Genomic DNA, 15,521 nt, shown 5'->3' on the forward strand with positions numbered 1-15,521 from the left:
TACCTGTCTTTCTTGAGCAGTGTACACTATCCAATACCTTGTCTTCACATCATGAGTGGTATTCCAACATATTTCTGGTTTCACATTGTTGGCTTAAGCTTCTATGGTTTATTTCCTAGAATCCTGGCTTCGCAGTATTTCAGAACTTTGTTTACTGACYGCAGCCACTAGCTGCATTAAGCATAATTCTTTCATCAACCCTATTTCACATATTTAAGTGGTTGGGTATGCTGGCCAGATTTTTGGTATTTTTGTAAGCCATGCCATTAATTTAGATACCAAGGTATGGATTTTAGAATCTAACTTTAGAAACTCATTTGAAAATCTTAAAAAAAAGCCTATATATCCCATAGCCATAATATAGTATTAACTGTCTTCCTGTGTCACTTCCATGTTACTGCAAATATATTTTTGATTTTGCTTTGAAATTATAATAGGAGTGCTTAATTTTTAATATCAAAATCATCTGTCAACACTTTTCATATTCACCATGGAGAACAGAGATTAATTCTATTTTTCTCCTTATGAAAACGGACATTTAGGCAGTAAAATTCCTACAACCAGTAAAAGCAACCTTTTCTGCCTGAACATCAAATGATAAAATAAAAGATAAGGAACAAATATTAAGATTTTGTTTTTATAAACTCTCACTGCACCCTTTCATTATTTTTACTGACAGTGAGACTGTTCTGCATTGATTTAATGTAACATATCCATATAGTGTTGTATTTACGGGTGGGACTGCTGTACTTTCAGAATTGCAAAAAATGCACTGATCTATTAGCTTCTCCTTCCAGTTGCCTGGATGGAGAGAATAAAAAAATTAAAACTGAATCTAAAACATAATGCATGTATGTATAGGCACTGAATCACAAATATCTCATAAAAGCTTTGTATAATAAACAGTATTTTGCCATTGTCTGTAACAAATGATAAAGAGGTTTTTGAACTGTATGGGTAGCCCTTATTCTCAGTGTACACACTGAATCCCTGAAAAGCATCTGTTAGAAGAATTCTGGATATCACTACCTATGTCATATGTCAAATTCAGTTATTCTGCCTGAGTGTTGGTCTTCAGTTTATATATCACCCCTTTTACCATCCCTATGTCAAAAATGTTCTTTTCTTTTTAAATTAGTGAGCTTGTAAATTATTATCTTCTAAGATAGAATGCCCTGAGGTTGGCACAAGGTATTCTTTATTGAAATGTCTATTCAGCAAATTGTGAAGTACCTGCTTCACCATGCACGAAAATTTGTCCGTGTTCTTTAAAACTCTTCAGAGTTTGCTTAGATGTCATCTTAAATTAGAATTTTCAACTATGCAAGATCAATTTTAGAAGGAAGTAAAAGTCAAATAAATTATGATTAGGAAATTAAAGTAAAATTACTCATAGATTTTATGTTACCTTGTTTAATGTTGTGAAGTTGCAAAACTATTTACGCTGATTGTTCTTAACATGCTTGCAACTGTGGTACATTGTCGTATGGGAATACTGCTGCATTCCTCTTCTGATTCTGCGTATTATTGGATCTTATTTTTCTAGGTCTGAAGGTCATCGTAAATTCACTTGTTGAATCTGTTAAGAAACTTACGGATGTGTTGATCTTGACTGTTTTTTGCTTGAGTATATTTGCTCTAATAGGCCTTCAGCTTTTTATGGGCAATTTAAAATACAAATGTGTCCTCAATAATTCTGCATATAATGACACACTCTGTAAGGATGCTAAGTTATATGTCCCAAGTAATGAAGGTAAATTTTATTTTCTCCCTTTACATAAATTGTATGACTTTCTATGTATGTCTTGATTTTCACAGAAAGATGTCAAAATACATTTGCATAAATCTGTCATAGTAAGGTATGTCCTTGCATTTGGCGAAGTAATAATGTGCAGTCTCTGAGGCAATTGCATGTGTGACTAATGAATTTGGGATTTTGGGATGGGATAGAAGGGACTGGGTTTTCTGTAAGGCATTTCCTTCCTTACCTAGACAAATCGCACCGGGATCCAAATGTTAGGGGTCATGCACTCAGAATGGCTTTTTCCATGACATAAGCTATATCTTGTAAAGATTTTGCCTATTTCTGACAGACATTCCAATTTTTACCAGAGATCAAATAAGATTTTACATTATGAGTTAATTAATTTTAATAATTCATTAATAATGAATTTTCAAAACAAATTGCAAAAGGGACAGATCTTCTGCTGAGAAACAGAGTCCTATATACTCTTTGTTGTAAAAGTAATCTTTCACAGAGATTTGGTGTGTCAGGCTGTTTTTTAAAGTGCTATAATATATGGCTTACTGTCTGTATACTGCAGGAATTTGAGTATGTGAACAGTTGCTTTAACCTGGAAAAGTTAAGACAACAACTTGTGATTTTTATGATGCCTTGATTTTTTGAAYAGATATCTGCTACAGAATGAATAAATCTTCTGAAATATTGCTCTGTGGATTCAGTCCAGATCGCCAGTAAGTGAATAATATGTTTTTAGTACTTTATCTTTTTTCCACACAGTTTGTTTTTGTTTTATTTTTGCACTGCTGAAGGAATGCTGATTTTTTGGGAGGGTAGAATGTGCTTGTTTTTTAATAAATAAAAAATAGATATTTTACTTCAGGGAAGGAATGAAGTAAAATACTGGGATGAAGACAATTGTGTGTGTGCTTTGCTGCTAAACACTGGTAGTTTAATGATAATGTAGAAGGATATAAAGGTGAAGGGGAAGAGATCAGTAGAGAGTTGTGGGATTTTAGTAAACCCCCTTCCTCTCTGTCAATTTTTGAAAAGTAAACATTTGATCACTCCTTCCACAAACATGTACTGAAGTTCTATACACATTTCCATTATTTTCCTCTGTGTATTTTTTTGCATATACCCCACATTAGTGGAGAGTTTCTGTGTAGTCAGACTATACCGTGAATCTCAGACTCGTCAAATGACTATATAGGATATCTGATATAAATCTGCCCTTGTGGCAGAATTAGCTTGGGGAATAAAGAAGTGGACTTTCAGATGAACTAAACAAATCTGTATTGAGATTGTGTAGTGGATGCTTTCAGATACAATTTAATAATGCAAATATAAGTCACATGCATTGTTTAACATTTCTTCTATGGTTAGCAAAGAGTGCCCAGAAAACTATAGCTGCTTGAAGATTGGTAACAATCCTGACTTTGGGTACACAAGTTTTGATCATTTTGGCTGGGCCTTCCTTTCCTTATTCCGTCTGATGACACAAGATTCCTGGGAACGTCTCTACAGACAAGTAGGTACTTCTGTTAGCTGCTAGAACGGCCTTAGGCATGCATTCTGCAGCTTTATGTCCACTAGAAAAATCTACATCTGTTTAATATTAATGATATCAAATTTGTTTTAAAAACAATGCAAATATTATGGAAGTTTCAAGTGGCTAAGTTACAACAACTTCTGCAGGTGACGTGTGAAAGCAATATTGACATGAATTACATGGTAGAACAGATGCTGTGGACAGTGAAAAGTCCTCATACTGCTCTCCATCCTTAGTCACATCTGAGCGGTGTTCCAACTGATGAATGTTTCAGTGCAATATAAGATCACAAAGATGTGCAGACGTCAAGACAAATTTTGAGGGTTGTCATCTGTGGTCCCAGAAGATTAAGAATCTTTTTCTCATGTTAATGGGCTGAGTAACCTGCTTACACGCTCAGAAAAGTTTATAGATTAAGGAGGTAAAAGGTTTTATTGAACAACACACTTGGGTCAATAATTAGTACTTAAATATTTTAATCATGTAACTACCAAAGGATATGGTTAAGTAGAGCAGGTCCAATTAGTGAACTCACTGCTGCTGCAGGGGTTATGAATCCTTACAGACTCTGTTTCTCGCTTTTTCAGTCCCAACTCCTCACCAAAGTTTTTGGCTCAGAACATATGCACTTACATTTTGGACCATTTTTTGACAACTGGGACTAAACAAGTGAAGCACTTTTTTATTTTGGTTCGGGAAGTTGAATGCAACTTTCAGATTCTGGCTTTTGACAAAAATTATACAAAAATTGTATATTGAGAACTCTCTGGAGCCCTTATATCAATGCAGTGCTTATGCTAGAAGGGAAATATCCTCTGCCTTGTTCTGGAGCTTTCATATGGTCCACTTTAACTTTTTCCCAGTGACCTTCTGAGATTTTTTTTTTTTTTTCATAGATATATCATCTTTCTGCTATTTTGAGGTCAGGTAGTTTTTGTTTTTTAATGTCTTAGAGCTTAATTTTAAGTGGTCTGTTCTACTGTCATCTAAAAAATTATTGCTTCTTATTCACTATTTATAGCATCTTTCAGGATTATTTAGATGATTCTAGCTCTCTTCCATATTAAGGAGTTTTAATAGTTTCTTCCACAGTCACATGTATATATCTTTACAGCTGAAGTTGTCTTCTCATAACTTGAACTCTGATTATTTTCCTGATTTACTGAGAGATGCTTCATTTAATATTAAGAATGTTTTTTGTTCATTCTTCTCAATTGCACATGGCATCATTATGGATCGTAGGTGGTCTGATCCATAAGGAGAAAAATACTGTATGAACACAAAGAAATTTTTTAAGATCTGAAATTTATTTACTTGAAAGCCAAAGGAAACCCTTACTAGTTGTATTTCCAGACCTTCTGTATAACTTAGACCAGAGGTAGATCGTGTAGTTTAAAGAAAACAGTGCAATACCTTGACCTTTTGTATCACATAGGGAAAGAAATTGTTTAAAGTTAGTTTCAAATTCTATTGTAAACCTTAGTTTTTTAAGAGTCTCTTACAACCTTTACTCTTTTCTCACAGACTATCCGTACATCTGGAAAGAGCTACGTTTTATTTTTTGTGGGGGTCATCTTTTTATGCTCATTTTATCTCTTCAATCTGATCTTGGCTGTAGTAACTATGGCATATGAAGAGCAAAATAGAGCCACTCTTGCTGAAACAGAGGCAAAGGAAAAATTACTTCAGGATGCCAAACAAATTCTAGAGAAAGAAAAGGTTTGTAAACTGTCATATATAATACATAATATGCAGTTCCTATTGTTCTCTTCTGTCTGTGATTTAGGGGGATAAGGTTCTTGACTGAACATGTGCTTTTTACAGTACCTTCTCATATTTCATTTCCCTCTCTCTCCATGTGTGTACATATATAAATTACATATATATACATTTATATATAAATATTTCTGAAATACAAACAAACCGCATCAGTCCAAGTCCAAATAATACTAACTTTTAGGGTTTGCAGACCTAACACTATATAATGAAACAACAATGGCTTGCAGGCAAGTATTTAGCTTTTCTGGTATTGACAAACTCCCACACTCGGTTGGTTGCCCCATTCTTGTATAGCTTGACTATTGCTATATACAGGAATTCCTTTCCCTGGGTATAATTATCTTTTTGATATTTCTGCATGGTCTGATGAAGAAAATGTGGGTGGAGAGGTTTACATCCATAAGAAAAGTTGTTATTTCTTCARTTCTTCCAGATTAGGACTTCTAATACTGATAGATTTCAGGACCAATTAGAAATTCAAGCTTTCTGAGAGCCACTGTGCTTAACTATTTAAGAAGCCTCTTTCTGAGTAATGAAACTTCGTGCAGAAGGTCTACCCATTGACAGGTGGAGGAATAGTCTTTGTTTAGTGCCATTAGTTCCATATTAATGTAGAAGGGCATCCATAGACTGCATTAATTTCTTTGCTTTTGGCTTAGAAGACTAATCACCTCAGATTTCTGCAGTGTTTCCGCTTTTTCTTGTCACAGTACTGCATAGATTCATTAATTCCTTGTCCTATAAGGAACCAGGGATCACCTTGTTGCTTTTATTTTATTCCTGAGATGTTGAGACCAGAGTTGAGGTAACAATATAGATTTAAATTTATCGGTAAGAAATCTTTTATCTTCTTATTCTTTATAAAAGATACCTCTGGGTTGCTGCTAACAGTCAGAAAAGTCAGTCTTGCAAGAGCACGTGTGAATACTCTGTAGCAACTATCCAATTTCATCATCGAGATGAAAGGCATCATCAATTAACCAGGTTCTTCCTGTGTAACTGTGGGCAGGCCTGTGATGTTTCTTCATCTGTATTCCAGCTTGTTAAACTGTACTTAGGCTTTTCTTCCTTCCATTTTTCTTTCTCTATGATTAATAGTTAAGAAAGCTTTAAGATCAGATTATTTTAGGATTTAGTTTGAGCCCTTAGTCTTCTGTTGTCTTGGGCTCAAGGTCCTTTCCAAAGTAAGGAAAGGAGGAATAGAAGGATATACCTTACTATTCTGAGATTCAGATGCAAAGTGTAATTTCTAAAGTGGCAAATACAAACTTTAATTATAAGAGCTGATAAGTAATCCTTCTTTATCTTTCAGTATAGTGAGTAGCATTTTGTACTCTATCTTTTGAAGTAGTTTAATATTTGAAAACTGAAAATTGTTAATGCAAAGTAATCAAGTAGCATAATAATTAAATTGTATTTGATCCTAGTCCTTTCTCTGGTGTTAGCTTTGTACTAACAGGATTTTTGCTGTTTGTTTTACAGATGATGGCTGTTGAAGGAAGTGATAAGACCTTACATGTCATATCCGAAGTGTCAGTTGCTGACTTGAAAAATTTAAAAGAAAAAAAGAATAAGGAAGAAAAGCCTATTTTAGGACAAAGCCTAATTTTAAGTAATCAAGGGAAAGAGGAACATGTATTTCACTCACAGCCTGATCGTTGCCAAAAAAAGCTTGTAAGTATTTGAAGTATAAGATGTATTCATTTGTCTTAACATGTGGTGTGACAATTTGGTGACCAGAAAAGTCTTTCTTATTTGCAAAATGTTTCCCTCTACCTTCTTCCATGCACTGAATTGACCTGTTTTTTTAAAACGGTTAGATTTTGGGACCAGAGAGAGACAACATTACGTAGACTTGAAGGGAAAGGAAAACTAGAAGTGGATGTCATTAGTGTGTTTCTGGTGTATTATAGACCTCTGGACTTAAAATTGTGTTAAGATTTGCCAGCATCTCTGTTGTGCTGCATAAAAAAACGTGGTACAAGAAACCGTAAGTGGAACCCACTTCCCTGGAGTGTATTCTGCAAAGCTTAAACTACATTTCTGTCCTTGCTAATGAATGCCTTTACATTCTTTGCATGAAGATTTCCAATTCCAGATCCAAGTGATTGTTCTGGTTGTAGTTTTACGCAATGTGAATGTACTTACAGATTATCATTTGAAGACAGAAGGAGCTATTTATCAATTGCAAGGGTTCTTCAAGATGTCCACCTGTGTGTTCACTTCCCCTCACTCCCTTGCATCACAGTTCTCACTTTGTCCTATGAATTTTATATTAAAATGAATTTCATATTAAAAAAAGAAGATATAGAGCATAACTGAAGCAGTATAAGGTGCTCTGATGTAGAATTCTACCATTAGACAAACATTATCTGCAACACCGAGAGATGGTGGCCGTTTGTTTCATGTTAGGGCAACTACTGGCAGTGCAAGCTCTGTGACTCTTCAAGCAATATACCCTGTACTTTAATCACAAAAAGATGCTAAAGGTGCCAAGTCAAAGAAAAAGAAGCATATCAGATCCAAAGCTTTTGGTAAAGCATCATCAGTTCCATGATGACTTGAATGTACTGATTTCTCTAGTCTGTTGAGATTTCTATTTTAACAATTTGTCAGATGACTTCTCATTGACACTTATTTAATTCAGATAAGGAAAGATGAGCAATACTAACCAGTTCAATGTTGACAGATGCTCTTAACCTTTCTAAAAGCACCGCCCATTTTCCAACTCTGAAAGCTTCTGAACAGTTATGAATTTCAACAAGAAGACTTTGAGGACCTTAGGCTGGTAGACAATTTTTTTACAAGTTTCTCTCCTCTAAGAGACCAAATATTATAGAAAGAAATGAGAGGACGAGTTACACTGCTAACTGGGATATGATTAGAAGTCTACTTGGGTCTTTCAGATTCTGAAAAAAATACAGCTAAAAAAACAGACATGTTAGCATTCTATTGTAAATTCTTTTTATATGTCTATTCTATGCCTATGTCTGTTCTGTTCAGTCAGCTAAGTTTTGCTTATCTTTTGAAGTCATTAAAATACTGGAGAGATGAAAAGGAATTATTATCAACCACCTAAGGCCAATGATATCAGTTCCATTCCCTGAATAACAGTCTCAGAAAATGTTCATAAAAATCACATTATGGTAAAAGTCTGAAGTAATGATATGTCCTGTCTTTGGTTATGTACCCTGTGCACAAAAACAAAATGAAACAAATTACACCGTTAGGCTGAATGCTTAAAGTGGATACTAAGGTACTGTGCATTGCAATGTGGCCAATCAGTAACTCCCTGCCAACTGGAGGCTTTAATTACATCCTCTCTGATACTTAAGTCTTTGTTCTCTCTGTTCTTCTCTGCCTCAAAGAGTCTCACCTTTTCCTTGCAGTCTGTGTTTTACAAAAAAAAAAAAAAGAAAAGAAAAAAGCGTTTTGGGAGGAAGAGTTTAATATGCCATGGACTAAATTTTGGATAATATTTCAGTGTATTCTGTAAGACAAGTTTTGACCTGTCTGTTTCTCAATGCACATCAGGAGCACTGAATGATGTTTAGCAATCAGTAAATTCTTACCAGAAACATAGGTAATCCCATTCCTAGTTTAAAGCTGTTTGATGTTCATATAGGCTTAAAAGTAGATAGGCTTAAAATGGCTCAGCAAACCAATAATTATGATTCAGTAAATAGTTATTGTTAATATTGACTATTATTTATTATATATTAAAAACAGATAGTTAATAGTTAAATAATCAATAACTGAAACTGATCTTCAGTGTTCATTTCACGTGTTCCTTTTATCAGTGACTGGAAAGACAGAATGATTTTTTTTTTCCTTTGCTCTCCTATTAATGATTGATGTACTTCTTATATAATGGAATAATTACTGTTGTTAAATATTTTCAGAAGGAAAAATCATCCTGAAGAATTTTTTTTTTTAATGAGGTGTCCTTTGCCTTCATGTGATATTTTTGTATTGTTTTGTTTTACACTCTTTCTTCAAGATAAGRCTTCATTACAATGTATGTAAGGATGCCCATTTATATTATACTGTATGTAATTTTTATATAGCCAAACATTTAGCCATATTTGCTTGTTATATTATTTTCTATTGTCTTTCTAATCAAAGAGGCAAATATTACTGTCCTATGAATTGTCAATGGACTCTGTTAATGATCCCTTTCGAAGACAGAGGTTAATGAGTGCAGCCACTGTTATTACAGATAATTTGGGTAAGTCATTCTTTAGTGTTTTTCCTACAGTGATTGTGTAACTTGACCTAAGAGATCAAAATGTTACAGTCATCATTATTTTAAAATTCACTAGAGGAAATTATGCTGCAAACAAATGTAAATTTCAATACAACAAATATACTGATATCTCACATAACTGCAGCTGTAACTTGGATTTACCGAGGGTAAATCATGCCTGACCAACGTGATTGCTCTGTACGACAAAATGACTAGTTTTGTGGATGAGAGAAGAGCAGTAGATGTCATTTCCCTTGACTTATTAAGGCTTTCAACACCGTTTCCCACAATATTTTTGTATCCAAGTTAGGATGTTAAGGTCTGGATGGGTGGACCACCAGATGGGCAAAAAACTGTTTTGGTGATTGAGCTCAGAGGGTCCCGTTACTGGATCATATTCTACCTGGAGGTCATTAACAAGTGGAGTACTATATGGGTGTATCCTGGAGGCTGTCATGTCCTAACATCTTTATCAATGACCTGGAGGAGGCGATGGAGTGCTTGTTCATGAAGTTTGCAGATGGCACCAAATTGGGAGGACTAGTGGAGGCACTTGAGAGCAGAGCTGCCATCCAGAGGGACGTAGACATCCTAGAGGGATGGACCAACAGGAACCTTATGAAATTCAACAAGAACAATACAAATTCCTGTATCTGGGAAGGAAGAAGCCCTTGCAACAGTACGGGCTAAGGATTGCCTAGCTGGGGGAGCAGCTCTGTGGAAAAGGCCCTGGGGTCTTTGTGGGCAGCAAGCTGAGCATGAGCCAGAAATGTGCCCTGGCAACAGCAAAGGCTGACAGCGCCCTGGACTATACTAAGAGGAGCATAGCCAGGAGATTGAGGGAAGGGATTATGGCCCTTTACTCAGCACTTGTTAGACCACATCTAGACTACTGCATCCAGTTTTGCCTTCCCCTGCCCCTTCCAGTACAAGAAATCCATTGGTAAACTAGAGCGAGTTCAGCAGAGGGCCACCAAGATGGTTGGGGGCTGGAGCACTTGCCCTCTGAGGAGAGGCAGAGAGCGCTGGGCTGATTCAGCTTGGAGAAGAGAGAGAAGGTTTTGAAGGGGACCTAACAGCAGCCTTACAGTACATAGGAAGAGGTTATCAAGAAGACAGAACCAGGCTCTTCTCAGTGGTGTATGGTAGGAAGATGAGAGAAAATAGGCATAAATTGAAAGAAGAGAGTTTCAAACTATATATAAGGACAAGCTTTTACCATGAGGACAGTCAGACAGTGGAAAAAATTGTGCAGTCTCTGACCTCATGGCTGACCCTACTTTGAACAGAAGGTTGGACTAGAGACCTATTGAGGTCCCTTCCGACTTGAATTATCCTATGATCCTATGCTCAACTATGGGACATCGAAATATGGGGTAAACAGAAATTATTTGTTTAGAAAAACTGAAGTGCTGTGTTACTTCTTCCATTAGTGTAAGAAATTTATTCTATAACCTATTTTATTTCAGATGTCTGAGTATCAGTATTAATGATTAGCCACAGGCATGAAAGCTTTATTTTAGCTTGGAATTCTTTTAAAGCCATGCCACATCTGTGACTGCACATATGCAACTCACAGAGAACAAGTTGTCTCTTTTCCTGGAAACAACTAAGTTCTTTCTCCATAGTGCAGATATTTTATTATCCTTATAACATATGAAGAGGTGGGTGATATCAGCTGTTTTTGTAATTATGAGATTTGTTGATGATAACCTTTAAATAGCCTGTGACTGGTTTGTGTAGAACGAATGAAACATAGCTTTATCAATGATATTATTCTCCTCACATGTGTACTGAATTCTCGCAGGTGACTGATCTTTTTTTCAATCTTTTCTATTATTGATTGTCTTCTTGCTATGAGATTCCACAAGATAACTTGTATGTCACTTTGCCCTTTGTCGTTTAGAATTGCAGGAGTCAAAACTGAAATGCCCTTCATTTTTGAAACGTTTCGCTCAAAGGTATCTAATTTGGAATTGTTGCCCGTTCTGGCTAGTAATCAAGGAGAAGGTGAAATTGGTAATATTGAATCCATTTGTTGATCTCTCAATCATGATTTGCATTATGGTGAATACTTTATTCATGGCTCTGGAGTACCCTGGGATGCCAGAAGCTTATAAAAAGATGTTTTGTACAAGTGACGAGGTAAGTTAGGTCTACCTTAGAGTCAGTATGGAGTTATAACCCCATATTTACAGTGGGATAGTCCTAATGGCAGACATACTCTTTTAGTGACTTTATGCTGATTTCTTTTTCCTCTTTCCAGGTCTTCACTGTGATTTTTGCAGCAGAAATGGTCTTGAAAATCATCGCTTTAGATCCCTACCACTATTTTCAGCAAAAATGGAATATTTTTGATAGTGTAGTTGTTATGATGGGCCTAATAGGTTGTAAAACTAAGCTGTCATTTTTCAGGCTGGTAATGATTTCTTTTTTCTTTTTAAGGGAATAGTACATGCTTTGTATATATTTGTAAAAAGTTTTCAGTGAAACACTTTCCCTCAAATTATTTCAGTGACAATCTGTTAAATAAGTACTCTGTGTTAGTGTATAATAAGCCAAAATGAATGTTAAATTAGAATGAATTTTAAATGTATGTTAAAGAATACATTTACTATGTTTATCATATTGGGTACACTGGATACCACAAATCCTCTGGCACGGTGGTCCCCCTTAGAGATTTGATGTAGCAGGGAGTTCTCTAGTTCTCTGTTAGTTCTATGTAAGGGTGGATATCAACTCCAACATTTCAGATCTTCAATCTGGAAAAGATATTATCTGGGTGCTTTCATGAGTTTAAGCATACCAAAAGTTCCTTCACTACACAGCCTTTCCTTTTGGGTTGAGATTTGAAAAATAACCTAACTTTCCTCAAGACTTTCTCCTTGTTAGGTAAAAAGAGAAGTAGCTCTGAGACGTCTATGTATAATGTCAGTTTTTTGCTTGTACCTTTACTGTATATTCAAAATTATATATGCTAAATGTGCTGATTGTTGTAACATTCTTCCTAGCTTTTCAGAGTCAACACACTTAAAAATTCAGTTGAATTCTGTTTCTGCTTGTATATCATAAGGGAGACTGTTAACAGTCCTTTATACCCATGCAAACCCCTCTGAAGACAGTGGGGTGAAGGCTAATTTGACTTAAAAAATCCTTTTTACTCATAAAGATGCATCCCATCTTGCTTTTCAGATCCTTATTTGGCTGTTGGCTGTTGGGTGAGAGGTAGAAAAAATTCCTTTTTCATTTGTGATCTCGCTACATTTGATTTAGTCCAAAACAGTCGTTTGATAAGCCTCTCCTAAGTACCTAGAAGCCACCCGATTTAATTTTTTTGTATTTACAGATAGACTTATGCATGCTCATATCTAACTGGGCATGTGCAGTTTGAAAGCTTCCTCTGGCAGGGCTGTGTTCTCAGTAACATTTACCTTCTGAGTTTAAGCACGGCGCTTTGGGATTAGAACTAGCTGACATGCAGTGCGGACATAACAAGTGCTGGCATATCAAAAATCATATGATAATCTGATAATCCCAGGTGTGAATTGCAGACCTGTTAACATCCAGTATTTGGGGCCAAGTTATGAAGGTGTATTTTAGTGTGGCCTTTAGTGTGGCAGTCTCATAAATATGGGATCTGTTTTTTTTCTGTGCACTTTGCTACATATACGGTGTTCCACCACTCACATTGTTCTCTTGTGTTTTGTTTGCAGATCAGAATCTTCAAATTGGCAAAGTCCTGGCCGGCCTTAAATACTCTGATGAAAATAATTTTAAGTTCAGTCGGTGCTCTGGGTAACCTCACTCTGGTTTTGATTATCACTGTTTTTATTTTTGCTGTAGTAGGAAGGCAAGTTTTAGGCAAATACTACAAGAAAAACTACCACAGGATAAACATTGACGAGAATTTACGCTGGCATATGAAGGATTTTTTTCATTCATTCCTGATTATATTCCGAATTTTATGTGGAGAATGGATTGAAATGATGTGGGAATGTATGCAAGTGGCTGGAGAAGGGCTGTGTCTTCCCATTTTCTTGCTAGTCCTGGTGATAGGAAACCTAGTGGTAAGTCTCAGCTATTTTTCTGTAATCATGTCTTTTTTTTGCCTTTCTTCCCAAGAATCTTAAACTTCCTGGACAATTCAAAATCTTGGTATACCTTTCTTTTCAAAGAGATACTTTGGTAAAATCTTTCATTACCATGAGCATTCAGTCTCATCCATTACTTAATGGAAGAAGACATTTTTTCCTCTGCTTGGTTTGTTGATCTATAGCAAATATTTGTTTGGTGGTGGCATTATTAAAATTTATCTTTCTCCACTGTTTTTCAACTGATTTTCTACCTCCTCTTACATTATAGACATCAGAGTGTGTGAAAATATCTTTGATATACCCAGAACCACACTTCCTTCATTTTTCTTCTGCCTTTCCTTCCTGAAGAAGCCATACCTTACTATATTAATGTTCCCTTATAACAGAAAATTTTATTACAGTAGTTGAAAAAAGAGTTTGAGATTTTTTAACTGAGGAAGGTTTTTTGAAATGTTATTTCTGTTAGAAGCAGTAGTGTCTCCAACTTACTTTTAATTATTTTAAGGTGCTCAACCTATTCATCGCATTGCTGCTGAGTTCGTTCAGTGCTGACTCTTCAATGGGACAAGAGGAAACTGAAAAAAAGACCAAATGTCAGATTGCCATTGCTCAGATTCACAAGGGCCTGCAGTCTCTGAAACACAGAATTTTGGATCATTGCAGCAAAATAATGAAACAAAGTCCCAAAACAAAAACCAAAAACACTGTGGTGAAAATTTCTGCCAAAGACATAGAGGAAAATAACTATGCCATGGCAGATATCAGAAAGGATATAGAAAACTATTGCTTTGACGTTGGTTTTTACAATAATGGAGAGAATTCCTCAGTGACATGCAAATATGAAGAATTGTTAATGAACCATAGTATCTCTGTTCCCCTTGCAGTAGCAGAGAGTTATAGTGATGAAGGTGATAATGAGCAGAGTGTATGCACAGCAGTGGAATACAAAAACAGGGTAAGAAATACTAATGTTTTGAAAACTCTTTTGTAGCTTGCACCTGCAAATATAATTTGCAAGACTCAGCAGTAAACTTCATCCCTTCTATTTTTTCGTTTCTGCTGTTTTGTTTTCTTTGTTCTTCTAGTAGCTTCAAATTGCAAGAGCTATCAAATAGTCTCAATTATTCAGTAAGAGATATTGAATATCCACTTTTTCACCATTCAGCTCACTGATAGCAATGTTCTATCCGTTTTGTTTCCATTTATTCTTGTCAATTGCTAAATGAGCTTTGGTCAGGATAGACATTATTTCTTTTTATGTCCTTTGCCTTGCAGATGGAATCTGGAATTTTTGAAAGGCAGGCTTCTTGTCCTGTTGCTTACATACTGCTAATCAGTTGTATGGGACACAAAGGAAATGTGATTAAAAGCTTCAGCTTAAAAAGAGAACATTTCTTAGTGTTTTTAAATGCCCTATTCTCTGTGATATTTTGGATTCCCCTTTTTATCTCTTGATTTTGTTGCTTTGGGCAGGATTAATCTCAGGACTCAGGCACTTAAATATGGATACCCAAATACAGATTTCTGCATGTGAGTAAGGCATTTAATTTGATAGTAAATGATAGTCAATAAAGCCATGATAGTCAATAAAGATGCAGTTCATTTGCCTGAACATAGGCATTTAGGGACATTTGAGATGATTCAGGTATCTGTCACATCCACATGGGACTGCCAGATAGCTATGTATATATGTGAGCAGTGAGCTCAGGTGGAGCACCTTGCTGTGATGACTGTACTGCCTAGACTATCTTGTTTAGGGTTGTATTTTATGAATGTCAGTCACATGTTATGATTGTGGTATCAACACACTCTAAATCAATCAGAGCAGATACTTGGGCTAAAAGTGAACAGTAACCGAGCATTACGTGAAATGTCAAAAGCAGATGCTGTTTTTGGTTGAATTGTCATATGACCAGTGTGTAGGTGGACTACTACGATCTATTTCTTATGTTTTTGGTCACAAGAGGACTGAAGTATTTGAAATTGAGGAAGAAATCATTCCTTTACCCGCTTTTTTAGGCAGATTTTTTTCATTTTCTATGAAAAGAAAAATATTCGGAATTTTTTTTGGATGCTTTGGATTCTGTTAAAGAAATTTGACTGTAAAAA

General features: G+C 35.7%; 1 protein-coding gene across 1 annotated transcript in view; it reads left to right on the forward strand.

Moving 5' to 3' along the window:
• Positions 1-15,521, forward strand: part of LOC112978281 (sodium channel protein type 5 subunit alpha-like) — a 44,684-nt gene that overhangs the window by 9,501 nt on the left and 19,662 nt on the right. Inside the window, exons 6-15 of the mRNA XM_026091591.1 lie at positions 1,547-1,798; positions 2,412-2,475; positions 3,128-3,272; positions 4,818-5,012; positions 6,555-6,746; positions 9,198-9,300; positions 11,225-11,463; positions 11,585-11,737; positions 13,032-13,385; positions 13,918-14,367. Coding sequence (XP_025947376.1) covers positions 1,547-1,798; positions 2,412-2,475; positions 3,128-3,272; positions 4,818-5,012; positions 6,555-6,746; positions 9,198-9,300; positions 11,225-11,463; positions 11,585-11,737; positions 13,032-13,385; positions 13,918-14,367 — 2,147 coding nt within the window. The remainder of the gene's footprint in view (positions 1-1,546; positions 1,799-2,411; positions 2,476-3,127; positions 3,273-4,817; positions 5,013-6,554; positions 6,747-9,197; positions 9,301-11,224; positions 11,464-11,584; positions 11,738-13,031; positions 13,386-13,917; positions 14,368-15,521) is intronic.

This window comes from Apteryx rowi, unplaced genomic scaffold (assembly GCF_003343035.1).
Source record: "Apteryx rowi isolate R43461 unplaced genomic scaffold, aptRow1 scaffold_91, whole genome shotgun sequence".
Taxonomy (NCBI): Eukaryota; Metazoa; Chordata; class Aves; order Apterygiformes; family Apterygidae; genus Apteryx; species Apteryx rowi.